Source organism: Rhinopithecus bieti, unplaced genomic scaffold (genome assembly GCF_001698545.2).
Source record: "Rhinopithecus bieti isolate Rb0 unplaced genomic scaffold, ASM169854v2 scaffold_3947, whole genome shotgun sequence".
Classification (NCBI taxonomy): domain Eukaryota; kingdom Metazoa; phylum Chordata; class Mammalia; order Primates; family Cercopithecidae; genus Rhinopithecus; species Rhinopithecus bieti.
The window spans coordinates 210,527-238,407 of NW_016804220.1; the positions used below are offsets into that span (position 1 = coordinate 210,527).

At 51.2% G+C, this 27,881-nt stretch overlaps 2 protein-coding genes across 4 annotated transcripts; one reads left to right on the forward strand and one right to left on the reverse strand.

Annotated features, from left to right (window-relative positions):
• On the forward strand, positions 1 to 13,251 carry PHKG1 (phosphorylase kinase catalytic subunit gamma 1). 2 transcript variants are annotated; one of them, XM_017867306.1, is made up of 10 exons: positions 1 to 169; positions 4,375 to 4,491; positions 5,537 to 5,715; positions 6,266 to 6,320; positions 9,508 to 9,573; positions 9,781 to 9,944; positions 10,956 to 11,046; positions 11,163 to 11,316; positions 11,454 to 11,579; positions 11,899 to 13,251. In XM_017867306.1, the coding sequence occupies exons 2-10, from the start codon at positions 4,409 to 4,411 to the stop codon at positions 12,142 to 12,144; spliced, it is 1,164 nt and encodes a 387-aa protein (XP_017722795.1). In that variant the 5' UTR covers positions 1 to 169; positions 4,375 to 4,408; the 3' UTR covers positions 12,145 to 13,251. The 2 variants fall into 2 exon arrangements, with proteins under 2 accessions (XP_017722795.1, XP_017722796.1); XM_017867307.1 differs by having other exon boundaries at positions 31 to 169; positions 5,537 to 5,675; positions 6,271 to 6,320; positions 11,899 to 12,429.
• On the reverse strand, positions 12,520 to 27,807 carry SUMF2 (sulfatase modifying factor 2). Of its 2 annotated transcripts, none has more exons than XM_017867308.1 (9): positions 27,503 to 27,807; positions 24,515 to 24,671; positions 19,484 to 19,598; positions 18,367 to 18,411; positions 17,865 to 18,015; positions 16,306 to 16,361; positions 14,982 to 15,066; positions 14,662 to 14,806; positions 12,520 to 13,649 (listed from the first exon to the last, which is right to left on the reverse strand). In XM_017867308.1, exons 1-9 carry the CDS (start codon positions 27,618 to 27,620, stop codon positions 13,565 to 13,567), a joined length of 957 nt encoding a protein of 318 aa, XP_017722797.1. In that variant the 5' UTR covers positions 27,621 to 27,807; the 3' UTR covers positions 12,520 to 13,564. The 2 variants fall into 2 exon arrangements, with proteins under 2 accessions (XP_017722797.1, XP_017722798.1); XM_017867309.1 differs by lacking the exon at positions 27,503 to 27,807 and adding an exon at positions 24,250 to 24,337 and having other exon boundaries at positions 24,515 to 24,608.
• Positions 27,808 to 27,881: the final 74 nt, after the last annotated feature.

The window sequence follows — 27,881 nt, forward strand, 5'->3', positions numbered from 1 at the left end:
ACGTTAGCCTCTGGTCATCAAATAGCAAAACTCAAAACAACAGCAGACGATATCTTCCAAGTGTCTGCTCAGGACACGGCTTCAGCCCTCTGTGGTCCCCTCTCCCTGGGGGCTCTGAGGCCTTTGGGATTCTTGTCAAGCTCCTTCAAGAGCCTGCAAGGACTTAACCGTGAGTAGCTAGCCCATTGATGGACAAAAGCCAGGTACCAGGCAGGGAGCAGGGAGGAGTGAGGGTAGAGAAGATAGAAACTCCCACATCCATTCCATCCATGTCTCTTTTCTGAAGGCGGATGGACCGGGGAGAGTGGCAGCATTGACCCTTGAAACCCGCATCTGGGGGACTTCCCTACCGAAAAGAGGTCCCTGAGGCTGATCTGGTTTTTGGACTTTCAGAGTCCAGGGGAGGGAAGTTATGTGCCAAAAAGGACCAGGCCAGGTAGGCACAGTGGCTCACACCTGTAATCCCAGCACTTTGGGAGGCCAAGGTGGGAGGGTCACTTGAGGTCAGGAGTTCAAGACCAGCCTGGCTAATATGGTGGAACCCCATATCTACTAAAAATACAAAAATTAACTGGGTATGGTGGCTCATGCCTGTAGTCCTAGCTACTCAGGAGGCTGAGGCAGGAGAATTGCTTGAACCCAGAAAGCAGAAGTTGCCGTGAGCTGAGATCTTGCCACTGCACTCCAGTCTGGGTGACAGAGCGAGATTCTGTCTAAAAAAAGGACTGGGCTGCCTACTCCCATGTGGGAACCCTGTCCACAAGGGTCTTGGGAAAGGTGTGAGGGTTGGGTGGGGCAGTAGACAGAGGCACTAAGTTGGCCCCAGTCAGAGCTGGAGCTGGGGCAAGATAACCACCTCCTCAGCACCCCAGGAAAGGTGAGTGTAGCCACAACTTGGCCAAGTTGGCTGTGCCAAGGACTGGAGCCTTAGGCCTAGGCTGGCATCTCATAGGGGGTTCCAGGTGTACTTTCTGCTCATGGAGGGCTGGGGGAGAGGAGAGAGCTGGCACTACCCAGCTTTGGGAGGTGATGAGGCACAGATGCCCATTGTGAGGACTTAGAAGGACTTACCAGCAAATGGGCTTGTTTTTATGGGAAAGAGACAGTCCCAGGCTCCACCGAGTTGCTGATGGGGCAGGCAGAGAAGGCCTGTGCGTGAGCAGCCCAGATGCCTGGCACCAGCAGAGGGGACTTGTTATTCTAAACCTTCCTCTGGTAACCAGGCACCCAGTAGTGGGGCCACCAGGATTTCTGGAACAGCCTGCCCAATCCTGGAGGCAGCCTGAGCTGCTGCTTGGCTGGTCAGCAAATTGGCTCCTTTGAGAGGCCAGGCCTTCTTAGGCCCAGAAGCAGTGGGGAAAAGGGGGTTGGAGGCAGCTTTGGCCCTGCTGAGTGGCAGGTTGGGCCTGTTTTCTATCTGCCCTTTTCCCTGTTGGTAAATGATATTTTCTGCATTCCTCAAATCCTGCATCTGATTGTTTTGTTTTGTCCTGTTTTTTTGTTTTGTTTTGTTTTGTTTTGTTTTTGAGATGGAGTCTCGCTCTGTTGCCCAGACTGGAGTGCAATGGCACGATCTTGGCTCACTGCAAGCAACGTGTCCCAGGTTCATGCCATTCTCCTGCCTCAGCCTCCCGAGTAGCTAGGACTACAGGTGCCCACTACCACGCCCAGCTAATGTTTTGTATTTTTTAGTAGAGACGAGGTTTCTCCGTGTTAGCAGGATGTCCAATCTTCCACTGACCTCGTGTCCTCCACCTCGGCCTCCCAGAGTGCTGGGATTACAGGCATGAGCCACCATGCCCGGCCTGTTTTGTTTTGTTTTTTGAGACAGAGTCTCACTCACTCTGTCACCTAGGCTGGAGTGCAGTGGTGTGATCTCAGCTCACTGCAACCTCCACCTCCTGGGTTCAAGTGATCCTCCTGCCTCAGCCTCCCAAGTAACTTGGGACCACAGGTCCAAGAGCCATCATGCCTGGCTACTTTTTGTATTTTTTGTAGAGATAGGGTTTCGCTATGTAGCCCAGGCTGGTCTTGAACTCCTGACCTCAAGTGATCTGCCCACCTCAGCCTCCCAAGGTGCTGGGATAACAGGTGTAAGCCATCATGCCAGGCCTAAATCCTACATCTGAAGCAGGAGTTGAGTTCCCTGGTAGGAGCCTCCATGTTCCTGATGCAAGGCGGGGTAGCTCAGCGCCTCTGTGTCCAGGCCTGAGTGTCCTGTATTGCCTCTATGCTGCAGCAGGACCACTCAGGGCTCACTGGCCATTGTTAGCTAGGACATGGGGCATTCTGCCAGCAGGACCCTGAACACCAAAGGGGTACCTGCCCAACCACTGACTTACATTCAAGGAATAGCCCCTGCCAGACACCCGCACTGGGTATGGGGGGCAGAGACAGCTAGGACATCCTAGAGGTGACAGTCTAGCGGAGGAGGTGAGAGCATACACTGGTGAGTGACACCAGAGGTAGGGACCGGGATGGACCCACCCAGCTCTCCATCCCTCAGAGCACCCAGCATAGTGGTTGGTGAAGAGTGGGTGTTCAGTGTCTGCAGAATGGAGATGTAATGAATGAGTGAGTGAGTGAGTGATTATGAAAGTCCCAGTTATGGATAGAATACATGAGGAAGGGCCCGGTGCAGTGGCTCACGCCTGTAATCTCAGCACTTTGGGAGGCCAAGGTGTGTGGATCATTTGCGGTCAGGAGTTCGAGACCATCCTAGCCAACATGGTGAAACCCCATCTCGACTAAAAATACAAAAATTAGCCAGGCATAGTGGTGCGTGTCTGTAATCCCAGCTACTCTGGAGGCTGAGGCAGGAGAATTGCTTGAACCCGGGAAGGGGAGGTTGCAGTGAACCAAGATCACACCACTGCACTCCAGCCTGGGTGACAGACTGAGACTCCATCTCCACACACACACACACACACACACACACACACACACACACACACACAAAACATGAGGAAGGAGCAGTGGGATGGAGTGCAGGAAACCTGTCCTAGAAGGGGGTGTGTTTTCAGGAAGCACAGTCACAAGGCGAGATAAGGAGAGGCTACAGGAGTGGCCTATTAAAAAGGAAATTGTGAGGCCGGGCGCGGTGGCTCAAGCCTGTAATCCCAGCACTTTGGGAGGCCGAGACGGGCGGATCACAAAGTCAGGAGATCAAGACCATCCTGGCTAACCCGGTGAAACCCCGTCTCTACTAAAAAATACAAAAAACTAGCCGGGCGAGGTGGTGGGCGCCTGTAGTCCCAGCTACTCGGGAGGCTAAGGCAGGAGAATGGTGTAAACCCGGGAGGCGGAGCTTGCAGTGAGAGGAGATCCAGCCACTGCACTCCAGCCTGGGTGACAGAGCAAGACTCCGTCTCAAAAAAAAAAAGGAAATTGTGGCCAGGTCCAGTGGTGGCTCATGCCTATAATCCCATCTCTTTGGGAGGCTGAGGCGGGAAGAATGCTTGAGGCCAGGAGTTTGAGACTAGCTTGGGCAACATAGGGAGACCCCGTCTCTACAAAAAACTTAAATATTAGAGCTGGGCGTAGTGGTTCATGCCTGTAATCCCAGCACTTTGGGAGACCAAGGCGGTCGGATCACCTGAGGTCAGGAGTTCGACACCAGCCTGGCCAACATGGTGAAATCCTGTCTACTAAAAATAGAAAAAATTAGCCAGGCGTAGTGGTAGGTGCCTGTAATTCCACCTACTTGGGAGGCTGAGGCAGGAGAATCGCCTGAACATGGGAGGTGGAGGTTGCAGTGAGCCGAGAGCCAAGATTGCACCACTGCACTCCAGCCTGGGGGGTACTTTAGTCCCATCTACTCAGGCGGCTAGGGGGTGAGGATCACTTGAGACCAGGTGGTTGAGGCAGCAGTGAGCTATAATCGTACTACTGCACTCCAGCCTGGGTAACAGAGCAAGACCCCATCTCTACAAAGAATTTATTTTTTTTGAGCCGGAGTCTGGCTGTGTTGCCCAGGCTGGAGTGCAGTGACGTGATCTCCGCTCACTGCAACGTCTGCCTCCTAGGTTCAAGTGATTCTCCTGCCTCAGCCTCCCAAATAGCTGAGACTACAAGCGTGTGCCACTGCACCCAGCTAATTTTTGTATTTCTAGTAGAGATGGGTTTTCACCATGTTGGCCAGGCTGGTCTTGAAATCCTGCCCTCAAGTGATCTATCTGCCTCAGCTTCCCAAAGTGCTGGGATTATAGGTTTGAGCCACCACGCCCAGCCTCAATTCACAAACATTTATTTGGAACATTCACTATAGGCCAGTGTGGTGCCAGATCTAAGGATGAGTGAGAAACAGTTCCAGGCCCCAAGGAGAACACCCCCTGGGTCAGGAAGGCTGACAGCTTCTTTCTGTTCCCCTCTCAGAGCCACTCAGAGTTCCCCTGCTGAAGATCTGAGCATGACCCGGGATGAGGCACTGCCAGACTCTCATTCTGCACAGGACTTCTATGAGAATTATGAGCCCAAAGAGATCCTGGGCAGGTAAGGCCCAAGCTTTCCCCATGAAGTGCTGTCCTAGGATCCAGCAGGCCCTGTAGGCTACAGCCAACTCTGCTCCACCCCGAGTACCGACCCCACTTTCATCCCCAAAGCGCTGTTCTCTTGGAGAAACCCTTGGTTTGGGGTCCTGCCCTCCTGAAGCCAGGAAAGATAAGAGAAACCTCTCCCAGCCAAAAGTTCCCAGGGCAGGTGCAATGGCTCACACCTGTAATCCCAGCACTTTGGGAGGCTGAGGTGGGAGGATTGCTCAAGGCCAAGAGTTCAAGATCAGCCTGGGCAACATAGCAAGACTCTGTATCTTTTTTTTTTCTTAAGATAGGGTCTTGCCCTGTAGTCCAGGGTGGAGTACAGTGGCATGATCTTGACTCACTACAGTCTCTGCCTCCTAGGCTCAAGTGATCCTCCCAACTCAGCCTCCCTAGTAGCTGGGACAACAGGTGTGTGCCACCAGGTCTGGCTAACCATCTCTATTTAAAAAAAAAAAAAAAAGCGAGGGGCTGCCGGGCACAGTGGCTCATGCCTGCAATCCCAGCACTTTGGGAGGCCAAGGCAGGAGGATCACCTGAGATCAGGAGTTTGAGACCAGCCTAGCCAACATGGTGAAACCCTGTCTCCAGTAAAAATACAAAAATTAGCTCTGCGTGGTGGCAGGTGCCTGTAGTCCCAGCTACTCAGGAGGCTGAGGCAGGAGAATTGCTTGAACCCAGGAGGTGGAGGTTGCAGTGAGCCAGGATTGTGCCACTGTACTCCAGTCTGGGCAACAGAGTGAGCCTCTCTCTCTCAAAAAAAAAAAGAGCACTGAACTAGGAGTTACACGGCCTGCGAGCAGGCTTGTTACTCACCAGCTCTGGGCAAATCACCTGACTGTGCCTGTATTTATTCATCCACCATTTCCAAAAGCTCAGAGGAACTTGGGGGAAAGTGTAAATCTATTGACAAGGGCAAGACATCTCTGCTGCAGCCTCGAATCTGGGACTCCCCATGGGGTGAGGGGCCCCCCGAGGTCATTTGTCCTCTGCACTCCCAGGGGCATTAGCAGTGTGGTCAGGCGATGCATCCACAAGCCCACGAGCCAGGAGTACGCAGTGAAGGTTATCGACGTCACCGGTGGAGGCAGCTTCAGCCCCGAGGAGGTGCGAGAGCTGCGAGAAGCCACGCTGAAGGAGGTGGATATCCTGCGCAAGGTCTCAGGGCACCCCAACATCAGTGAGTGATGACCCCAAGTCACATGGCAGGGTGCGCCCCTGTGATTCTGCCCTGACAGCCCAAGCCAGGGAGTGTGGCCCCACCACACAGCCAGCTAGAACCACCCAGGCTCAAGGCTCCCAGCTCCACCCTCACTGCTCTGACAGAAGGGGTCCCAGGCTGGGATGGATGCAGGCAGGGGAATGGGGGTTTGATGTCCCCGGGCTGAATTAGCCAGGCGTGCTGATGCATGCCTGTAATCCCAGCCACTCAGGAGGCTGAGGCAGGAGCATCACTCGAGCCCAGTAATTTGAGGCTGCAGTGAGTTATGATTGCACTATTACACTCCAGCCTAGGTGACACAGTGAGATCCTGTCTCTAATAATAATAATAATAATAAAGTCCCTGGGCCTGCCCACACCCTGGGTTGATGTCCTTTGAGCACCCTCCTGATTCCCCTGTCAGCTTTTGAAGTTAGCCCACAGCAGCCTCTGTCCCTGACCCCTGTGCCCCGGCTGCCCCTACCTGGGCTCCCCTGCCACTTGAGACAAGCTAGCCATTTCCATTTCAGTACAGCTGAAGGACACTTATGAGACCAACACTTTCTTCTTCTTGGTGTTTGACCTGTAAGTACCCAGCCCTGGAGCAAGCCACACCTGAGAGAACCTCGACTGTCAACTGTCATCCGCTCTCCAACCCCAGGGCTGCCTGGAGACCACAGCCAGCTCCTGAGCTGAGGATGCCAAATACAATCACGGTGTTTAGACAGATCAGCCGCTGGGGTCCGGCTGCCGGGTTTGGAAACCTGGGTTCACCACTTGTGGGCTGGATCATTTCTTTAAATCTCGGTTTTCTCATCAGTATTATGGGAGTGATAATAGCACAGTGAGTGGCATAGTGTGAATGCTAATAATTACTAGCCTCAGGCCAGGCGCAGTGGCTCACAACTGTAATCCCAGCACTTTGGGAGTCTGAGGCTGGAGAATCGCTTGAACCCAGGAGGTGGAGGTTGAAGTGAGCCAAGATCGTGCCATTGAACTCCAGCCTGGGTTACAAGAGCAAAACTCCATCTCAAAAACAAAAACAGAACAAAACAAAAAAAACCCCAAAACTCTTGGCCTCATGCAATTCTCTCACCTCAGTCTCCCAAAGTGCCGGGATTACAGGCATAAGCCACCATGCAATTGTTCTATTTTATTATTGGCTGTTAATCTCTGTGCCTAATTTATAAACTTTATCTTAGGTATGTACATATAGGAAAAACATAGTAAGTATAGACTTCAGTGCTATCCATGGTTTCAGGCATCCACTGGGGGTCTTGGAACATATCCCCTGCAGATAAAGAGGGAGAACTGTAGACATATATAAAGTAGAACAAGGGTTAGCAAGAGACAGGGGCTTCCTTAGACCGAGTGGTCAGGAAGGCATGTCCAGGAAGTGACCCAAGCAGAGGATGGCAGGATGTAAGGTCGGTCAGCACCAAAGACCAGGTCCTGCAGGCATTTTAGCCATGGTAAGGAGTTTGGAGGGTCAAGACTGGGCAGCTGACGTGATCTGATTTACTTTTTTTTTTTTTTGAGACAGAGTTTTGCTCTTGTTGCCCAGGCTACAGTGCAGTGGTGTGATCTCGGCTCACTGCAACTTCTGTCTCCCGGGTTCAAGCGATTCTCCTGCCTCAGCCTCCCAGGTAGCTGGGATTACAGGTACCCACCCACCACCATGCCCAGCAAATGTTTTATGTGTATACTTTTTTAGTAGAGACAAGGTTTCGCCATGTTGGCCAGTCTGGTCTCGAACTCCTGACCTCAAGTGATTCATCTGCCTCGGCCTCCCAAAGTACTGGGATTACAGGCGTGAGCCACCGTGCCCAGCCTGACTTCCTTTTGAAAAGATCTCACTGACTATCTAGGGATGACTGTAATGAGGTGGGATTGGAAAAAGGGAGGCCAGCAGTATCGAGGAGAGAGGCAGGTGGTAGAGGTTGCACCTGGGGTGTGGTCCAAAGGTCAATATCATTATCACCATCACCACCATCATCATGCCCCTACTTCTGCATCAATAGGATTAGTAAGATGAGCCCGTTATTGCTAAGCATCAAACGTGAACACCACAAAGTACTCTGTGAAATATGAATTCCAGACTTATTGGCCAGGCACGGTGCCTTACACCTGTAATCTCAACACTTTGGGAGGCCGAGGTAGAAGGATTGCTTGAGGCCAGGAGTTTGAGACCAGCCTGGGCAACAACGCGAGACCCCATCTCTACAAAAAAATAGAAAATTAAGGCCGGGTTCACCCCTGTAATCCCAGTACTTTGGGAGGCTGAGGCAGGTGGATCAGATAAAGCCAGGAGTTTGAGACCAGCCTGGGCAACGTGGCGAAACCCCATCTCTACAAAAAATACAAAAATTAGCCCAGCATGGTGACGGATATCTGTGATCCCAGTCACTCAGGAGGCTGAGGCACAAGAATGGCTTGAACCCAGAAAGCAGAGGTTGCAGTAAGCTGAGATTCAGCCCCCGCACTCCAGCTTGGGCAACAGAGGGAGACTTTCTCGGACCCCTCCAGACTCACCAGCAGCAGCTGTCTTGACTCTGCTCTGTGGCACTGTCCTGTATAGCCCTTGGGGGCAGCTCAGATATCTTTAACCTTTGAAGAAGTTGCTGGGGAAGCTATTTTAATGCTGCCCTGAGAAGCCCTCCAGGGTATAACTAGATGGTTCTAGCAGAGAGTTCTTTCTAGATCATCCCAGGAGGTAAGAAGATTGAACCTCAATTCTTAATCCCGTAATAGGCAAACTTTGCACCTGCAACTCTTGCACAGCCGATTCTTCGCATTTGTTTCCTGGGAAAAAATCGGGATACTCAGCTGGGTGTCGTGGCTCAACGCCTGTAATCCCAGCACTTTGGGAGGCCGAGGCGGGTGATCACCTGAGGTCAGGAGTTCAAGACCAGCCTGGGTAACATGGCGAAACCCTGTCTCTACTAAAAATACAAAAACTAGCTAGGTGTGGTGGGCACCTGTAATCCCAGCTCCTCGGGAGGCTGAGGCAGGAGAATCGCTTGAACCTGGGAGGCGGAAGTTGCAGTGAGCCGAGATTGCATCATTGCACTCCAGCCTGGGGCAAAACTCCATGGGGGGGGGAATTGGGATACTCATGTCCTCCTGATCTGGGTCTCGGCTCCTGGGCCAGTGGTTCATGGTCCTCTCTTTCAGCCTCCAGCCATCATTTAGGCCCCGATACATCCCAGTCCACACTGTCACTTCCACAGATAGGAGAACCCCCACACTGAAACAATGGAGATGGAACAGAAATGGCACTTGGGCTGGGGCTCCCCCAAATCCACCTACTTCAGGGCCCAGGGCTGGGAGAGGTACTGCTCACAGAGCCACCAGCTCAGGACCCATTGCTTCCCTGGTCACTTCTAGCCATCCTGGCCTGGAACTAGGGTAATCGGAACCTGGGGAGAGGACTTAGCTGAAGAAATGCCTACTCCATGAAATGGTGGGAAAAACTTTTCCAGGGGAAAAATTAAGTCAGGGGAGAAACCTAGGCCATCTCTATTCCTCGGAGGGTTGATGAGAGTCTGAGCCCCTGACATGGGCCACTTCTCTCCAGCCTCCTTTGCTTTTCTCCCGGTTCTTCCAGAACACTTCTCACTTCCCTGGTTCCTCTCCCCAGACTGTGGTTCTCCACGGGGAGTGGCCCACTTAGCTTCTAGAGGTATCAGGGCGGAAGGCAGCTCTCTGGGAGCAGGGTAAGGAGGGTGGTGGTCTTGGGACCGATCCAGCTATCAACCGTCTGTTTCCACAGGATGAAGAGAGGGGAGCTCTTTGACTACCTCACTGAGAAGGTCACTTTGAGTGAGAAGGAAACCAGGTGAGCGTCCCTTTGCCCCCTCTCCGCTCCCTCCCACTTGGCCTAGGGCCACACGCACTGGGGCCTCAGGGGAGGCAGGGCGTGCAGGTGTCTGGGCTGGGCGTGTGTGCTGCTCCCTTGCAGTGTGGCTGAAATGTGAGCTGTGTCTCCCTGTCTGTCGCCTGACTCTGCGCAGAGGAAGAGTGACAAGTGTGTGCCCCACCCTAGAAAGATCATGCGAGCTCTGCTGGAGGTGATCTGCGCCTTGCACAAACTCAACATTGTGCACCGGGACCTGAAGCCCGAGAACATCCTCTTGGATGACAACATGAACATCAAGCTCACAGACTTTGGCTTTTCCTGCCAGCTGGAGCCAGGAGAGAGGCTGCGAGGTCTGGTAACATGGACTCGGCCCACGTCCGGGCCTCGGGCGCTTAATCAACCCTCCGCGGAATAGAGATGGCCTGGGTTTCTCCCCTAACTTAATTGTTCCCCAGAATAAAAATTCCACCATTTCAAGGGATAGGATTTTTTTTTTTTCTTTCTTTCTTTTTTTTTTTCCCGAGATGGAGTCTTACTCTGTCACCCAGGCTGGAGTGCAATGGCGCAATCTCGACTCACTGCAACTTCTGCCTCCCGAGTTCAAGCGATTCTCCTGCCTCAGCCTCCTGAGTAGCTGGGATTACAGGCACGCGTCACAACGCCCGGCTAATTTTTGTATTTTTAGTAGAGACAGGGTTTTACCATGTTGGTCAGGCTGGTCTCGAACTCCTGACCTTGTGATCCACCCACCTCAAGACTCCCAAAGTGCTGGGACTACAGGCGTGAGCCACCATGCCCGGCAGGGCTAGACATTTCTTCAGTTAAGTCCTTTCCTAGGTTCCCATTACCCTTGTTCCAGGCCAGGATGGCCCTAAGCTGGTGGCCCTGTGGGCAGTACCCCGCCCTGCCCTGAAGTTGGTGGATATTGGGGGAGTCCCAGCCTAAGCTCCATTTCTGTTCCATCTCCATTGTCTCTTTGAACTTCCTCTTTTTTTTTCTTTTTTTTTTTTTTTTTTTCGTTTGAGACAGAGTCTCATTCTGTTGCCCAGGCTGGAGTGAAGTGGGATGATCTCAGCTCACTGCAACCTCCGCCTTCCAGGTTCAAGCGATTCTCCTGCCTCAGCCTCCTGAGTGGCTGGAACTATAGGCATGTGCTACCACACCTGGCTAATTTTTGTATTTTTAGTAGAGACGGAGTTTTACCATGTTGGCCAGGCTGGTCTCGAACCCCTGGCCTCAGGTGAGCTGCCTGCCTTGGCCTCCCAAATTGCTCGGATTATAAAAATGAGTCATTGCAGCCGGCCTGGACTTCCTCTTCTGAGTGCCCTGCTGATCTGTCTTGATGATGACTGTTCCTGCAGAGGTCTGCGGGACCCCCAGTTACCTGGCCCCTGAGATTATCGAGTGCTCCATGAATGAGGACCACCCGGGCTATGGGAAGGAGGTGGACATGTGAGTGCACCGAGGAAGGAGGATCACCTGCCTGGGCTGGGCGAGGGAGGGAGCCGGCAGGGCTGGGTCGGTGCCCCTGGCACTGGGTAAGTGGCCCTGGGCCCTCACACGTCCAGGTGGAGCACTGGCGTCATCATGTACACACTGCTGGCCGGCTCCCCGCCCTTCTGGCACCGGAAGCAGATGCTGATGCTGAGGATGATCATGAGTGGCAACTACCAGTTTGGCTCGCCCGAGTGGGATGATTACTCGGACACTGTGAAGGACCTGGTAAGAGGCCAGGCCAACTGGCTCCTGGGCTCAGGACTGCGATGCCAGGCTCCCCTGCCCAGGGAGGCCCCGCCTCTCCTGACATGCTGGAGGGGACCTGCCTTGATGTTCTTGGTTCCCCTCTCCTCCCCTCCCAGGTCTCCCGATTCCTGGTAGTGCAACCCCAGAACCGCTACACAGCGGAAGAGGCCTTGGCACACCCCTTCTTCCAGCAGTACGTGGTGGAGGAAGTGCGGCACTTCAGTCCCCGGGGGAAGTTCAAGGTATGAAGAGTCCTGACCCAGACCCGCCTCTAAGTGCAAACCTCTAAGCCCTCTCCTCTCCCAGGGGTCCTTACACCCCGTGGGTTTCCAGAGTACCCACCCCATCCCTCCCAGCCGCCCTGTGATGGCTTCAGAGATGGCAGGTTCAGCCCACTGGCTCCTCCCTGCGGATGCTGGCCAAGTGGGAAGTGGAGGACACTAGGAGGGCCCCGCAGAAGGCACCCAAGGCTTCGTGGCAGAGCCTAGAGTGTCCCTGTGCTGGAGGGGCAGGGCCTGGCAGGGGGTTGCTGCAGCCCAGCTTCTCCACCTGGCCCTGCAGGTGATCGCTGTCACTGTGCTGGCTTCAGTGCGTATCTACTACCAGTACCGCCGAGTGAAGCCGGTTACCCGGGAGATCGTCATCCGAGACCCCTATGCCCTCCGGCCTCTGCGCCGGCTCATCGACGCCTACGCTTTCCGAATCTATGGCCACTGGGTGAAGAAGGGGCAGCAGCAGAACCGGGCTGCCCTTTTCGAGAACACACCCAAGGCTGTGCTCCTCTCCCTGGCCGAGGAGGACTACTGAGGGCCTGGCCAGTCAGGGAGGGCTGGGGGGCAGGTGGGGAGGGGGTCACGGAAATATAAGTCCAAGGGGTGAGATGTGTGCAGTCCTCTGCAGAAGGAGCACTTGGCCTTGGCTAGGAACCCCTGGAGCTGAGGCCATGATCTCCTCTCAAAGGCTGTGCACAAGGGAAGCAGTGTTCCCACCACAGAGCAATACCTGCAGGCTGGGGCAGGCCCTGGGTGGGCAAAGATCACAGGTGGCCTGAGAACCAGGAACCCCCTGCTCCTCCACTTCCTGGATGAGCCACCATCTCTGTTTCTCTTTAGGGGAGGCCCAGAGTTACTGACACTTGGGCCCTCTTAGGGTCCCAAGGTGAGAATCAAAGACACAGAAATGTCTGAGATACACAATCACAGGAGATTTTATTGACCCCATGACATCCAGTGACAGTGTGGGAGCAGGCTACTCTCCAGGGACATAGTTTTGGAGGCATATGGAGAAGGGGGCCCAGGCGAGGTGGCTCACATCTGTAATCCCAGCACTTTGGGAGGCCGAGGTGGGAGGATCGCTTGAGGCCAGGAGTTTGAGACCACCCTGGGCAACATAGTGAGATTCTATCACTACAAAAGTTCAAAAACTTAGCCAGGCCTGGTGGTGCACACTTAGTAGTCCCAGCTACTCGGGAGGCTGAGGTGGGAGAATTTCTTGGGCCCAGGAATTCAAGACTGCAGTGAGCAGTGATCACCACTGCACTCTAGCCTGGGCAACAGAGCAAGACCCTGTTTCAAAAAAAAAAAAAAGAATGGGAAGCTTCTGATATTTGTCTTTCTGGAGTACTATTTGCTTTGTGATTCCCACAATGCACCGCTTCACCTAATACATCATTTGGTTCTCCCAGACCCTTTTAGGACTGAACTGTGCTTTAAATAGTTACATGTCTGCCTGTTACACAGTGGAAACTAGTTTCCTTCTTCAGAGGGACACAAAACCACAGATGAGGCCACCAAGAAAGCATTCTCCTTCCACAGCGATTGGCTGAGAAAACAGAACAAGGGAAATTCTGCCTTGAAGAAACAATGTCAGCTTCCTGAATCATCCAGGGAGAAAGAGAATAGATTTTAAAATGCTCAACAAATGGCCTTTCAGAGCCCTCTGTTCCAATTGTTTGCTTATTTGCCCCTGTGTCAATAATACTTGGCCTCTAAGAGAAACACCTGGCTCCCAGCCACCTTCAACATGTTGGGCCCCTTCTCCAAAACACAGGAGGCTGAGTCCTCTCCTGCCCTGTTGAGAGGCGCCTGCCACAGAGGGATGGGAGACAGAGAAGGGGAAGTTCTTTCCTGAGGCTGAAGCTCCCGAGCTTGGAATTGGGCTGTTTGCAACATGGCCAGGGAATGACAGTGACCCTGGAGGGCTTTTCTCCTTGTCACCACCCAGCTGCTTATAGCTCCCCTGGCAGCCGGCCTGCGTCTGCAGCACAGCGGAAACCGAGGTTGTCTGAGGCTGAATCTGGAGTGTTGCCCATCCTGCCAGCAGAGAAGGGGAGAGAGGAAGGACACATCCTGAGAAAGAGGCCTGGGGGCTGATCCATCTTCCCTGCCTCACCCGCAGGGCTCGCCATGATCAGGGAGCCTGAGGTCTGGGGAGGGCATGGTCTGGAAGGAAGCCTGTGCCAGTCCTGGGAGAAGGGGAACAAGAAGGGGCTTTGGGACAAAAGGGGCCTTGCCAGAGTGGGGGGAGGGACAGTGGCCCCGAGAGACAGCACTGGAGGGCAGAAAAGACAGTGACTAACTTCTGTGTTAGCAGTTGAGAACAGCTCAGTAGAGAAAACCTGTCCGCAAGCTATGAGAATATTGTGGCCAGGTGCGGTGGCTCACGCCTGTAATCTTAGCATTCTGGGAGGCCAAGGCGGGCTGATTGCTTAGTCCAGGAGTATGAGACAAACCTAGGCAACATGGCAAAAACCCATCTCTACAAAAATTAGCCGGGCATAGTGGTGCACGCCTGTAGTCCCAGATACTTGAGGAGCTGAGGTGGGAGAATCGCTAGAGCCTGGCAGTTTGAGGCTGCAGTGAGCTGAGACTGTGCCACTGCACTCCAGCCTGGACAACAGAGCAAGACTCTGTCTCAAAAAAAAAAAAAAAAGATTTTTCATGTGCCCACCAGTCTGAAGAGTCAGTAAGTCTATGACCACCACTAATGACCTACTGGTGTGGTCATTCTACTTCCCTCCCTTTGCCTACCTAGTGGTAAGGAACAGAGGAGAAACCCCATAATTAAGATGCCACACACAGTCTCTCTGGGTACCAAGAGCTGGCAGGAGAGTCACAAGGTGTCCTGGGCCCCTTTGCTTTTCATAGCAAGTGCTGCTGGCTTTCTTTTCTGTGCCCACAACTGGGCACAGGCTCAGGGAGGTGCTGGGACCAGCTCACTGCACACAGACGGTTGGTGGTATGAAGGTTGGGGCACTCTGGGACCGGGATTCAGACCTCAGCCCCAGCTACTAAGCCGCGCGTTGCCTGGGACAAAGTCCCTCACCTGGTGGTGACCCGGGCCCGGTGATTGGCAGAGCCGTCAGCTGTGTCGATCCACGATGCCCCCCGGAGGACACGCATGTCCTGCTCAGCGGCCTGGTACGGTGATGCTGTCCACTCCCACACGTTGCCCAGGAGGTCATAGAGCCCTGCAGCCCCACCGGCGGGTCAGGCCAGGCTGGGACCCGCGGACCACCCTGCCTACCCTCTGAGGTCCTGGGGCCAACTCGGGGAAGGGAGGTGCTTCCCTCTGCCTCCTCTCTAGACACGATGGTCCCAGCAGCCAGTTCGTGGGCATGGCCACAAGCCCAAGAGAGCTCTTACCATAGTTGTTCTGGGCGGGGAAAGCATTCACTGGGGAGACTCCATGGAAGCCATCCTCAGCTTTGTCCCCCTTGGGGAACCTTCCCTGATGGGAGAAAGGCAGGGTAAAAGATTTACCACCTGTCCCAAGGCAGGTCCTCATGCCTATCCAGAGGAAAACCAAAGTCGTCTTGCTGTCACATCTGGGGAAGGGGAAGGGCACAGCGCGGTGACTTACGATTCCTATCCAGAGCTCCCAAACCCATCACCTCACATTCCCAGGGTGACCCCCCTGCTGGATTAGGAAGAGTGTTTCCCCTGTACCCACAGGGCTCTAGGTCAAGCCCAGCCCACACCTGACTTCTCCACTCTCAGCAACATCCTGCCCTCTGCCTGGAACCCCACATGCCATGGAGCCTCGAGAAGACAGCTTCTCCCACGCTCCTCCGCAGCCTGCCCCCACCCCCCATGCCTGAGCACTGTAGCCTGCTCCTGCCGGCCTTCTCAGGACAGTGCTTTTTTATTTGCTTAGTTTAGTTTTATTTATTATTTAGTCACTTTTTTTTTTTTTTGAGGCAAGGTCTCATTCTGTCGCCCAGGCTGGAGTGCCGTGGCAGCATGACCTTAGCTCACTACAACCTCCGCCTCCTGGGTTCGAGTGATTCTCCTGCCCAAGTCCCAAGCAGGTAGGATTACAGGTGCCTGCCACCATGCCCAGTTAATTTTGTATTTTTAGTAGAGACAGGGTTTCACCATATTGGCCAGGCTGGTCTTGAACTCCTGACCTCAGGTGATCCAACCCCCTCGGCCTCCCAAAGTGCTGGGATTACAGGCGTGAGCCACTGTAAATCTTTAATAGAAAATACAAATCTTTAATAGAAAGTACTTATGCTGGCTGGGCACAGTGGCTGATGCCTGTAATCCCAGCACTTTAGGAGGCTGAGGCGGGTAGATCACCTGAGGTCAGGAGTTTGAGACCAGCTTGGCCAACATGGTAAAACCTGATCTCTACTAAAAACACAAAAAAATTAGCTGGGCATGGTGGCCTGTAATCCCAACTACTTGGGAGACTGGGGCAGGAGAATCGCTTGAAACTGGGAGGCGGAGGTTGCAGTGAGCCGAGTTCGCACCACTGCACTCCAGTGTGGGTGACAGAGAGAGACTCTGTCTCAAAAAAAAGAAAAAAAAAAAGTACTTATGACCCATTGTCTTTTGCTTTACCAGCTTATGAGTCATCAGTTGCAATAGAACCCAAGCCCTCTGGATGCCGCGGCCTAACAACACAGTACCTAGCCTCCAGCAGGTCTCTGTGGATGCTTGGTGAAAGGAGGAATGTCAGTCTTACCTGCCACAGGTTGGTGCGGTTTGGCTGGAACTGGTTTCCCCATGGGTAAACTTGACCTGCCAGGAAAGCAAGGAGGCAGCAGAGGAGGGGGAGGTGAAGAATTAGGGAAGGAAAACAAAAACACAGAAAGAGTGAGGGAACCAAAAGGAAGTTAGAGGGAGATGAGAAAAAAAGAGAGTGAGATGACCTGCTTTTATTTCCCATGCCTGTCCTTGCCACTCTCTGAACAGCATTAGAGGCCCTGGCCTCCTCATGTGTTCCAGGGCTCTGGGATCTGAGCCAGTTTATAAAGCATCTCTTATCAGTTCATGTTGAGAAAAGTACAGAAATTGAGAAACTTGAAAATTGGACTTAGAGTGTATAAATGAACGAACCAGAGGCAACCTCACAAGTCATATTAAAAACTTTGATCATTGGCCACACGTGGTGGCTCACATTTGTAATCACAGCACTTTGGGAGACCGAGGCAGGTGGATCACGAGGTCAGGAGTTCGACACCAGTCTGGCCAACACAGTGAAACTCCGTCTCTGCTAAAAATACAAAAATTAGCCAGGCATGGTGGCAGGTGCCTGTAATCCCAGCTACTCGGGAGGCTGAGGCAGGAGGAATCACTTGAACCTGGGAGGCAGAGGTTGCAGTAAGCCGAGATCATGCCACTGTACTCCAGCCTTGAGCGACAGAGCTAGACTCCATCTCAAAACAAACAAACAAACAAAAAAAAACTTTGATCATTGATGTACCTGGTGTTCACTGAAAGACTGTGTAGAGGGGTTTAATGTGGGGAGCTGCTTTTTGCTGTCCTAACTTTCTGTGTAATTAGGATTGCAGAATGACAAATGACCGAGTTAGGTAACCCTTGTATTCCAAAGGCAGAGGTGTGTAGTCTAACATTAATCCCTGTACTCCAGAGGCAGAAGTGTGTAGTCTTGGTAATTCTTCTTTTTCCTTATGCCATGTTGCTCTGGTTATATTTATTGAAATGTAATATGTCTGTGGAATTTCCAATAAAAGATTTTATGTTTGTTCTTTCAATTTCTCCAGTTACTAATTTTTATGGTATTTCATAAATATATCAGTCTGAGATGGACTAGAAAAAATAATTTAAAAAAACCTGGTCCTCTACCACAGATAGCTTAAGAAGCACTGCTCTAGGGAACACAGACCCTTCCTGCCCCACCCCACCCCCCCTTTTCTTCTTGAGACAGGGTCTTATTCTGCCACTCAGCCCAGAGAGCAGCGGTGTGATCATAGCTCGCTGCAGCTTTGAACTCCTAGCTCAAAGGATCCTCCCACCTCAGCCTCCCGAGTAGCTGGGACTAGAGGCACATGCCACCAGGCCCAGTTCATTTTTGTATTTTTCAGAGAGACGAGGTCTCCCTATGTTGCCCCGGCTGGCCTTTCACTGCTGGCCTCAAGCTATCCTCCTGTCCCAGCCTCCCAAAGTGCTGGGATTACAGGCATGAGCCACCACGCCCGGCCCCTTCCCACTCTTTAAAGCCCCTCATGCTGGGCAGGATGGGGAGAAGAATGAAAGAAAATCGCCTCATCATCTGGATACCCTTCAAGCCCCCTCGGGCAGCAAACTCCCACTCTTCCTCCGTGGGCAGCCGTTTTCCCCGCCAAGCACAGTAGGCACGGGCGTCATTCCAGCTCACGTGTAACACTGGGTGCTCCAGTCTCTCTCGGATGCCAGAGCCAGGACCTGCAGGCTGACAGCCAGGATGAAGTGAGACAGGCTTCCGGGAGCACATTAAGTCGGAGGCAGGCTAGGTTTAGGGCGCCCGCGTTTAGCTTTTACCACTAGATGGAGGAAGAGAGCTGGAAGAGAGCCAGGTGAGTGAGGAGCGGTCGGAGTCAGAAAAAAGATTACAGGAGGCTGACAAGGGAGAAATGGATGGGTAACGGGAAAAAGAGGCCTGCTGAGCGATTTCCCTGAAATTCCCCTGTCCTCCTTTGAAACTCAGTGTTCCTGGATGTACGAGGGGTAGAGAGGAGGCTGGGCCTGGAGAATAAAAGAGTCAAGCAGGGGTAGAAAATGAGGTAGTGGAATCAGCCCTTACCTGCCTCCAAAATGCCTTTTCCACTGGAAGCCACCAGAGTACAGGCTGCAAAAAAGGAGACTGACTGCAAGATGCTCTGGCCCAGCAAAGGCACCTCCCCGACTGAGCCACAGGACGCAGAACAGAGACGTCAGGCTGAGACTCAGGTAGTCTAAGTGAGGTTATGGCTGAAATTTTATTTGTTTATTTTTTTTGAGACAAGATATTGCTCTGTCACTCAGGCTAGAGTGCAGTGGCACCATCACCGCTCACTGCAGTCTCAACCTCCTAGGCTCAGGTGATCCTCCCACCTCAACCTCCTGAGTAGCTGGGACTACAGGTGTACATCACCATGCCCAGCTAATTTTCTTTCTTTTCTTTCCTTTTTTTTTTTCTGTAGATATGGGATCTATGTTGCCCAGGCTGGTCTTGAACTCTTGGGCTCAAGCAATTGTCCCACCTCGGCCTCCCAAAGTGCTGGGGTTACAGGCGTGAGCTGCTGTGCCCAGCTGAGACTGGAATCTTTATAGAGTCCAATCTTACCACCTTTATTAGAGGTTGGCTTGACAAGGTGATCTTTTTTTTTTTTTTTTGGAGACAGAGGGTCTCACTCTGTCACCCAGGCTGGAGTACAGTGGCGCCACCTCGGCTCACTGCAACCTCTGCCTCCCGGGTTCAAGCGATTCTCATGCCTCAGCCCCTTGAGTAGCTGGGATTACAGGAGCGTGCCACCACGCCTGGTCTAATTTTTGTAGTTTTAGTAGACACGGGGTTTTGCCATGTTGGCCAGGCTGGTCTTGAACTCCTGACCTCAGGTGATCCACCCACCTCAGCCTCCCAAAGTGCTGGGATTACAGGCATGAGCCACCACACCCAGCCCACCAAGGTGATCTCTTGATTCAAGTTCCTTGAACCCTATCCTGACTTGGACCTTAAGGCAAGAGCTAACTTCGGTTCAGGGTTAACTTCCTGGGAGTATGTATTGATCTGATGCTCCATGGTGGGTTTCTCTTGCTTCCCTTCTGCCTCCAGCTCTCAGGTCTGATTCTCCACTATGTCCCAGGTAACCCATGTCCCACAGGATTCCCTGTCCAGGTCCCACTCCTATCCCCTCAGCCACAAGACCAGGTTCTCTCACCTTCATTGGCTGGGTGGCTTTGTTTCTCAGCTCATCGGAGACAAAGTCCTCAAAGACAAAGCTCCATCCAAACATCTCAGCCTCTGTCCGGTACTTTTTCTCCCTGACAAAATCCCTGCAAAGACATAGTTCAGCTGGTTCGGCTGATGAGGTTCGGTGCCCGTCCCACCTTCTCCTGCTCCAGGAAACCTCAGATATCCCTGTCCCGTAAGTTACACACCACAGAGTGTTCATGATCGCCAAAGAATTAACCTGAAGCCTGGGCGATTTTCTTTTAAATTAGAATGCAACAAATTCACATACAGTAAAATTCACTCTCTTCAGTGTTTAGTTCTGTGAGGTTAATTTATTTTTTATTTATTTGTTTGTTTAGTTGTTTATTTATTTATTTAGAGATGGAGTCTCGCTCTGCCGCCCAGACTGGAGTGCAATGGCATGATCTCGACTCACTGCAACCTCCACCTCCTGGGTTCAAACGATCCTCCTGCCTCAGCCTCCCTAGTAGCTGGGATTATAGGCACCTGCCACTACACCCAGGTAATTTTTGTATTTTTAGTAGTGACAGGGTTTCACCATGTTGGCCAGGGTGGTCTCGAACTCCTGACCTAGTGATCCACCTGCCTCGGCCTCCCAAAGGGCTGGGATTACAGGCGTGAGCTACCACACCCGGCCTATTTATTTATTTTTTTGAGACAAAGTCTCACTCTGTTGCCCAGGCTGGAGTGCAGTGGCACAATCTCAGCTCACTGCAACCTCCACCTCCCGGGTTCAAGTGATTTTCCAGCCTCAGTCTCTCAAGTAGGTGGGATTACAGATGCATACCACCATGCCCAGCTAATTTTTGTATTTTTTGTAAAGACAGGGTTTTGTAACGTTAGCCAGGCTAGTCTCGAACTCCTAACCTCAGGTGATCCTGCCACCTCGGCCTCCCAAAGTGTTGGGATTACAGGCATGAGGCACAACACCTGGCCAATTTTTTTTTTTTTTTGAGACAGAGTCTTGCTCCGTTGCCCAGGCTGGAGTGCAGTAGCGCAATCTTGGCTCACTGCAACCTCCATCTCCTGGGTTTAAGTGATTTTCTTGCCTCAGCTTCCCCAGTAGCTGGGATTACAGGTGCACACCACCATGCCCAGCTAATTTTTGTATTTTTAGTAGAGGCGGGGCTTCACCATGTTAGCCAGGCTGGTCTTGAACTCCTGATCTTGTGATCTGCCCGCCTCGGTCTCCCAAAGTGCTGGGATTACAGGTGTAAGCCACCATGCCCAAATTAGTTTTTATTTATTTTAATCATTTATTTATTTATTTATTTATTTAGACGGAGTCTCACTCTGTGGCCCAGGCTTGAGTGCAGTGGGGTAATCTCAGCTCACTGCAACCTCTGCCTCCTGGGTTCAAGCGATACTCCTGCCTCAGCCTCCTGAGTAGCTGAGATTACAGGTGCGTGCCACTACACCCTGCTAATTTTTGTATTTTTAGTAGTGATAGGGTTTCACCATGTTGGTCAGGTTGGTCTTGAACTCCTGACATTGTGATCCGCCTGCCTCAGCCTCCCAAAGTGCTGGGATTACAGGGGTGAGCCACCGTGCCCGGTCGATCATTTATTTTTTTGAGACCAGGTCTCACTGTCACCCAGGCTGGAGTACAGTGGTGCAACCATGGCTCACTATAGGATCGACCTCCTGGGTTCAAGCAATTCTTGTGCCTCAGCCTCCCGATTTATTTTAATTATTTATATTTTGGACTGGGTCTCACACTGTCACCCAGACTGGAGTGCAGTGGCACAATCACAGCTCACTGCAGCCTTGACCTCCTGGGCTCAAGCAATTTTCCCTCCTCAGCCTCTCAAGTAGCTGTGACTACAGGTGCATGCCACCATGCCTGGCTAATTTTATAGAGATGGGGTCTCACTATGTTGCCCAGGCTGGTCTAAAAATTCTGAGCTCAAGTGATCCACCCACCTCGGGCTCCCAAAGTGTTGGGATTACAGGCATGAGCCACTGCGCCCAGCAGTTCTGTGAGTTTGACAAAGCATATAGTTACTACAATAATCAAGATACAGAATAGTTCCATTGGTCACCTCTAAAAAAATTTCTCTGCAACTCACCAACCACGCACCAGATTTTTTTGTTCCTATAGTTTTGCCTTTCCCAGAACACCATATAACTTGAATCATATAGTATGTAGTCTTCTGGGTCTGGCTGTGGTTTCCTTCACTTAGGAAATGCTTCTGAGATTCATCCATGTTGTTGCCATTAGTAGTCTGTCCCTTTTTATCAATGAGTAGTATTTTATTGTATGGACATACCATATATTGTTTATACACTTACCAGCTGAAGATCATGTGAGTTATCTCCTGTTTTTAGAGATCATGAATAAAGCCACTGAGCAGGAGATTTAAGGGTGGGGAATTTGTCTCTTTTCTGAAAGGTCTCCTTTCTTTTTTTTTTTTTTTTTCCTTTTTGAGAAAGGATGTTGCCCAGGTTGGAGTGCAGTGGTGCAATCATGGCTCACTACAGCCTCAACCTTCCACACTCAAGTGATCCTCCTGCCTCAACCTCCCTACTAGTTGGGACTACAAGTGCATGCTACCATGAGGGGCTAATTTTTTTTTTTTTTTTAAGATGGAGTCTCGCTCTGTCACCCAGGCTGGAGTGCAGTGGCCGGATCTCAGCTCACTGCAAGCTCCGCCTCCCGGGTTTATGCCATTCTGCCTGAGCCTCCCGAGTAGCTGGGACTACAGGCGCCCGCCACCTCGCCCGGCTAGATTTTTGTATTTTTTAGTAGAGACAGGGTTTCACCGTGTTAGCCAGGATGGTCTCGATCTCCTGACCTTGTGATCCACCCGTCTCAACCTCCCAAAGTGCTGGGATTACAGGCTTGAGCCACTGCACCCGGCCTTTTTAAAATTTTTAGTAGATATGGGGTCTGTGTTGCCCAGGATGGTCTCGAACTCCTAGGCTCAAGTGATCCTCCCACGCCAGCCTCCCAAATTGTTGGGATTACAGGCATGAGCCACTGCATCCAGCCCTTCATCACATATCTAATCTCACAACAGTCATCAGAGGTAGGTAACAGGTTTTATTGTTATTATCTCCATTTAACAGATGAAAAACACTGAACCAAATAGAAGTGAAAAATTGGGCTTTTAAAATGGATTTTCGACTGGACGTGGTGGCTCACAGCTGTAATCCCAGCACTTCACGAGGCCAAGGCAGACGGATCACCTGAGGTCAGGAGTTCGAGACCAGCCTGACCAACATGGAGAAACCCTGTCTCTACTAAAAATACAAAAATTAGTTGGGTGTGGTGGTGCATGCCTGTAATTCCAGTTACTTAGGAGGCTGAGGCAGGAGAATCACTTGAAACCAGGAGGCGGAGGTTGCGGTGAGCTGAGATCGCACCATTGCACTCCAGCCGAGGCAACAAGAGCAAAACTCATCTCTAAATAAATAAATAAATAAAATAAAATAAAATGGATTTTCAAGGCCAGGCATGGTGGGTCACACCTATAATCCCAGCACTTTGGGAGGCCAAGGCAGAAGGATCACTTGAGCCCAGGAGTTCGAGACCAGCCTGGGCAACAGGGCAAAACCCTGTCTCTACCAAAAACACAAAACAAAATAAGCTGGGTGTGATAGAGCGCACCTGTAGTCCCAGCTACTCAGGAGGCTGAGATGGGAGGATGGTTTGAGCCCGGGATGCAGAGGCTGCAGTGAGCTGAGATCATACCACTGAACTTCAGCCTGGGTGACAAAGCCAGACCCTGTCTCAAAAAAATAATAATGATAACAATAATAATAAAATGAATTTTCATATACTTTGGTATGGTTTAGTAAGTTTCAGCAGGCAGATTGCCAGAGTAAGATGGATTGTTACATATATATACATTTATATATATAACAATATATACAAATTTATATACTTATTTATACTTATTCATTTATTTTAGCAGAGATAGAGGTCTCCCTATGTTGCTAGGCTGGTATCAGACTCCTGAGCTCAAGCAATCCTCCCACCTTGGCCTCCCAAAGTGCTCACATTGCAGGTGTGAGCCACCACACCTGGCCTATAAGGGGAATTTAAAGGACTCTCTACTATGATGTCCCTTCTCCCAATCCCTTTCCCCATGTAGAAGAGTGTTCTGTTGAGTGACTGGCATTTGCTTATATTTCTCAGTGCTATGTCCAGTGTAATGGAGAATGCACTGGCTCAAGAGCCCAGGGATTTGAGTTCCAGGCCAAGCTCATCTACTAATTGAGTCAGTCAAACCTCTTGGGATTTCAGGTTCTTCATCTGAATAACGTATATAACACTTATCCCATAGTACACTGCAAAGATGACATGTAACAGTGAACAAGTTAGTATTCCTTTAGATATAAAGAATGAGGCCAGGTGCAGTGGCTCATACCTGTAATCCCAGCACTCTGGGAGGCTGAGGTGGGGAGATCAGTTGAGGTCAGGAGTTCGAGACCAGCCTGGCCAACGTGGTGAAATCCCGTCTCTACTAAAAAAAATACAAAAAAAAAATTAGCTGGGCGTGGTGGTGAACACCTGTAATTCCAGCTACTCGGGAATTGCGGAGGCAGAGGCAGGAGGCAGAACTGCTTGAACCCAGGAGGCGGAGGTTGCAGTGAGATCGCGCCATTGCACTCCAGCGCCTGGGTGACAGAGTGAGTAAGTCTCTAAAAAAAAAAAAAAAAAAGAGAAAGAAAAAATAATGAGATTAGAGAGGGCCTTCATTCCTCCTGGAAGAACATCTGATGTACCTGAAATCTTTGTTGGTGACAGGAAATATGTCAATGGAAAAGGGTTTCACTGTCGCCTCCTGCACAGGGCCTTCACCATCTCTGCTGTCTGGAGAGGAGGCAGGAGAATTGCTTGAACCCAGGAGGCGGAGGTTGCAGTGAGCGAGATTGCGCCATTGCACTCCAGCACCTGGGTGACAGAGTGAGTAAGTCTCAAAATAAAAGAAAGAAAAAATAATGAGATTAGAGAGGGTCTTCATTCCTCCTGGAACAACACCTCATGTACCTGAAATCTTTGTTGGTGACAGGAAATATGTCAATGGCAAAGGGTTTCACTGTTGCCTCCCGCACAGGGCCTTCACCATCTCTGCTGTCTGGAGAATTTGTTCCCATCAGGAATCTCCCACCTGGCAGTTGGACCATGCTAGTAGCCTGTCCATTTCCTGCAAAGAAAAAAGAGAGTTATCAGTAACACATGCATATATATAAAACAAGTGGTAATATTTGGATCGTATGCAATACTCATGATGGTATAATAAAACACAACAAAAAATGTGGAGGCTTAAAAATCTGGCTTTAAATTCCTTTTGGGACGGGTGCGGTGGCTTACGCCCTGTAATCCTAGCACTTTTGGAGGCCGAGGCGGGCGGATCACGAGGTCAGATCAAGACCATCCTGGCTAACACGGTGAAACCCCTTCTCTACTAAAAATGAAAAAAAATAAAATTAGCCGGGTGTGGCAGCAAGCACCGGTAGTCCCAGCTACTTGGGAGGCTGAGGCAGGAAAATGGCGTGAACCTGGGAGGCGGAGCTTGCAGTGAGCCAAGATCACACCACTGCACTCCAGCCTGGGCGACAGAGCGCGACTTCGTCTCAAAAAAAAAAAAAAAAAAAAATTCCTTTTGCGTTTTGTTTGTTTGGCTTCACATTCTTGTTCTGCCACTTGATTTGCTGGGAAACCTTAGGCAAATTACTTAATCTGAGATTCAATTTCTTTTCTTTCTTTTTTTTCTTTTTGTGACAGGATCTCGTTCTGTCACCCAGACTGGAGTGCAGTGGTGCAATCTGGGTTCACTGCAATCTCTGCCCCCACTGGCTCAAGCAATCCTCCCACCTCAGCCTCCTGAGTAGCTGGGACCACAAGTGTGCACTACCATACCTGGCTAATTTTTGTATTTTTTGTAGAGATCGGGTTTTGTTGTGTTGCCCAGGCTGGTCTCAAACTCCTGAGCTCAAATGATCCTTCTACCTCAGCCTCCCAGAGTGCTGGGATTATAGGTGTGAGCCAACACGCCCAGCTGAGATTCAATTTCTTCATCTGAAAAATGGGGATATCTATGAACGACCATAGCTTGTTAACAAAAGAAAAAATAATAAGTATGAAAAATAGGGATAATATCTCACTATCTCTTAGGTAGTAGCTGTGCCAATTAAAATAACATGGAACCAGGAACAATGGCTCAGAGACAGGGTGCAGAGGCTAAGGCAGGAGAATTGCTTGAGCCCAGAAGTTCAAGGTCGTAGTGAGCTATCATTGTGTCACTGCACTCCAGCCTGGGTGACACAGTGAGACCCTGCCTCAAAAAATAAAAAATAAAAAGATAATAATAACAATAAAATAGCATGGGTGAAATGTTGACCACATGGTAGACTTGCACGTACCTTTCTTCCTCCACACAAGCCCTTGTCCCAGCTAGGCGAATTTAGACACTCTACCCTAAAATACACCTAGCACTTTCTTTCCATCCTTCTGCTCATGCTGTTTCTCTGCCTCTTCCACTCCACTTACTGAACTCTTATCAGTTATTAGTGATTCTAACCATTATATGCGCCAGAAGAGAAGCATATAATACATACATGTTTGACAGTATATCCCTGGCTCCTGCCATAAGTGCACAATTATTGCCAAATAGTTGAATGAACACCTTTAGATTTGTATGAATGCCTCAGAAAATCATAGAATTAAAAAGGAAAAAAGGACGGGCCAGGTGCAGTGGCTCACGCCTGGAATCCCATACTTTGGGAGGCCAAGGCGGGCAGATTACCTGAGGTCAGGAGTTCGAGACCAGCCTGGCCAACATGGTGAAAACCCATCTCTATCAAAAATACAAAAATTAGCCGGGCGTGGTATCAGGTGCCTGTAATCCCAGCTCTCAGGAGGCTGAAGCAGGAGAATCGCTTGAACCCGGGAGGCGGAGGTTGCAGTGAGCTGAGATCACACCACTGCACTCCAGCCTGGGCGACAACAGTGAGATTCCGTCTCAAACAAGAATAACAAAAAATTAGCTAGGTGTGATGGTGTCCACCTGTAATCCCAACTACTCCAGAGGCTGAGGCAGGAGAATAACTAGAACCTAGGGGCAGAGGTTGCAGTGAGCCAAGATCGCGCCACTGCACTTCAGCCTGGGGGTAACAGCAAGACTCTGTCTCAAAATAAATAAATAATAAACAAAAAAGGGTCTTTGCTTCAACCTCCTTATTCCACAGGAGCAAACCAAGACCCGAAAAAGAAATATGACTTAAAAAGCTAGTTAGCAGGAGACAGGACTAGATTCAGGTCTCTCTACGGTGCTGTTTCCAATAGGCCACACTTCTTCAGCTTGATGCATCACTTCACAGTGTCTTTCCAAGAAAGTGTCTAAGCACTACAACTTCTTTCAAGGCAGAGTCCTCGTCTTTTGATGTTCCTCAAGATCCTATCTTTGGCTCTCTTATTCTGCCTGATTTCACACTGATTTCATCCATTTTCAGTTTTTCGCTTTTTTTTTTTTTTTTTTTTTTGAGGCAGAGCCTTGCTCTGTCAACCCGGTCGGAGTGCAGTGGCCCGATCTCGGATCACTACAACCTCCGCCTCTCGGGTTCAAGCGATTCTCCTGCTTCAGCCTCCTGAGTAGCAGGGACTACAGGCCCCCGCCACCACGCCCGGCTAATTTTTTGTATTTTTAGTAGACACGGGGTTTCACCATATTGCCCAGGCTGCTCTTGAACTCCTGACCTCGTGATCCGCCCGCCTCGGACTTCCAAAGTGCTGGGATTACAGGCTTGAGCCACCGCGCCCGGCCTCTCTTTCCCTTTTTTAGGTTTGAACGATTCCAGCGCACGAAGTTGAAAGTACAAGGCAGTGAGACGCCACGGGCGCCAACAGCGACCTCCCCAGCCGACTGCTGCAGCCGCATCCCGAAGGCGGGCAGAGGGGCCTCGGGCTCTCTCTCGCCAAGGCGGAGCGCCCCATCTCCTTCCCAGCGCCCCCGGGATGGACAGCCGCTTCACTGACCTAGCTTGAGCCATGCGCCGACCAGAAGCAACAGCAGGGACAGCAGGGGTACCAACCAACCCATGCCGGAATCAGGACTGGTGCGTTGCGCCGCGCACACGCACGGCCAACTGCGCATGCGCCCTCATGCACGCCAGCAGCAGCCGAGCCCTACGCACATGCGCAGGCTGCTCCACCACCCGCCCCGCACCCTACAGTTCAGCAGGGGGGAACTTACAGAGCCAGGCGGAGGACTCACCACACCACCTTCAGGGCCGCCCAGCGAATTAAGGAAAACCACGTTTAAGGGTCCCTTCCGTTCCAGAGACCCTCTCACTACTTTTTTGAACTTTCGGACAGTTTACATTCCCCTTAAGATTGCTTTTGTGCGTCATACCAT

Excerpts from the sequence above, each read along its gene's own strand:
- PHKG1 (XM_017867306.1), top strand. The coding sequence starts at position 4,409 with ATGACCCGGGATGAGGCACTGCCAGACTCTCATTCTGCACAGGACTTC. Across the intron at positions 6,321-9,507 it reads TTCTTCTTGGTGTTTGACCT|GATGAAGAGAGGGGAGCTCT; the intron begins GTAAGTACCCAG and ends CTGTTTCCACAG. Across the intron at positions 11,317-11,453 it reads CGGACACTGTGAAGGACCTG|GTCTCCCGATTCCTGGTAGT; the intron begins GTAAGAGGCCAG and ends CTCCCCTCCCAG.
- SUMF2 (XM_017867308.1), bottom strand. The coding sequence starts at position 27,620 with ATGCGCAGTTGGCCGTGCGTGTGCGCGGCGCAACGCACCAGTCCTGAT. Across the intron at positions 18,016-18,366 it reads AAAAGGCATTTTGGAGGCAG|CCTGCAGGTCCTGGCTCTGG; the intron begins GTAAGGGCTGAT and ends CCTGGCTGTCAG. Across the intron at positions 13,650-14,661 it reads CGGGCCCGGGTCACCACCAG|GATGGGCAACACTCCAGATT; the intron begins GTGAGGGACTTT and ends CTCTGCTGGCAG.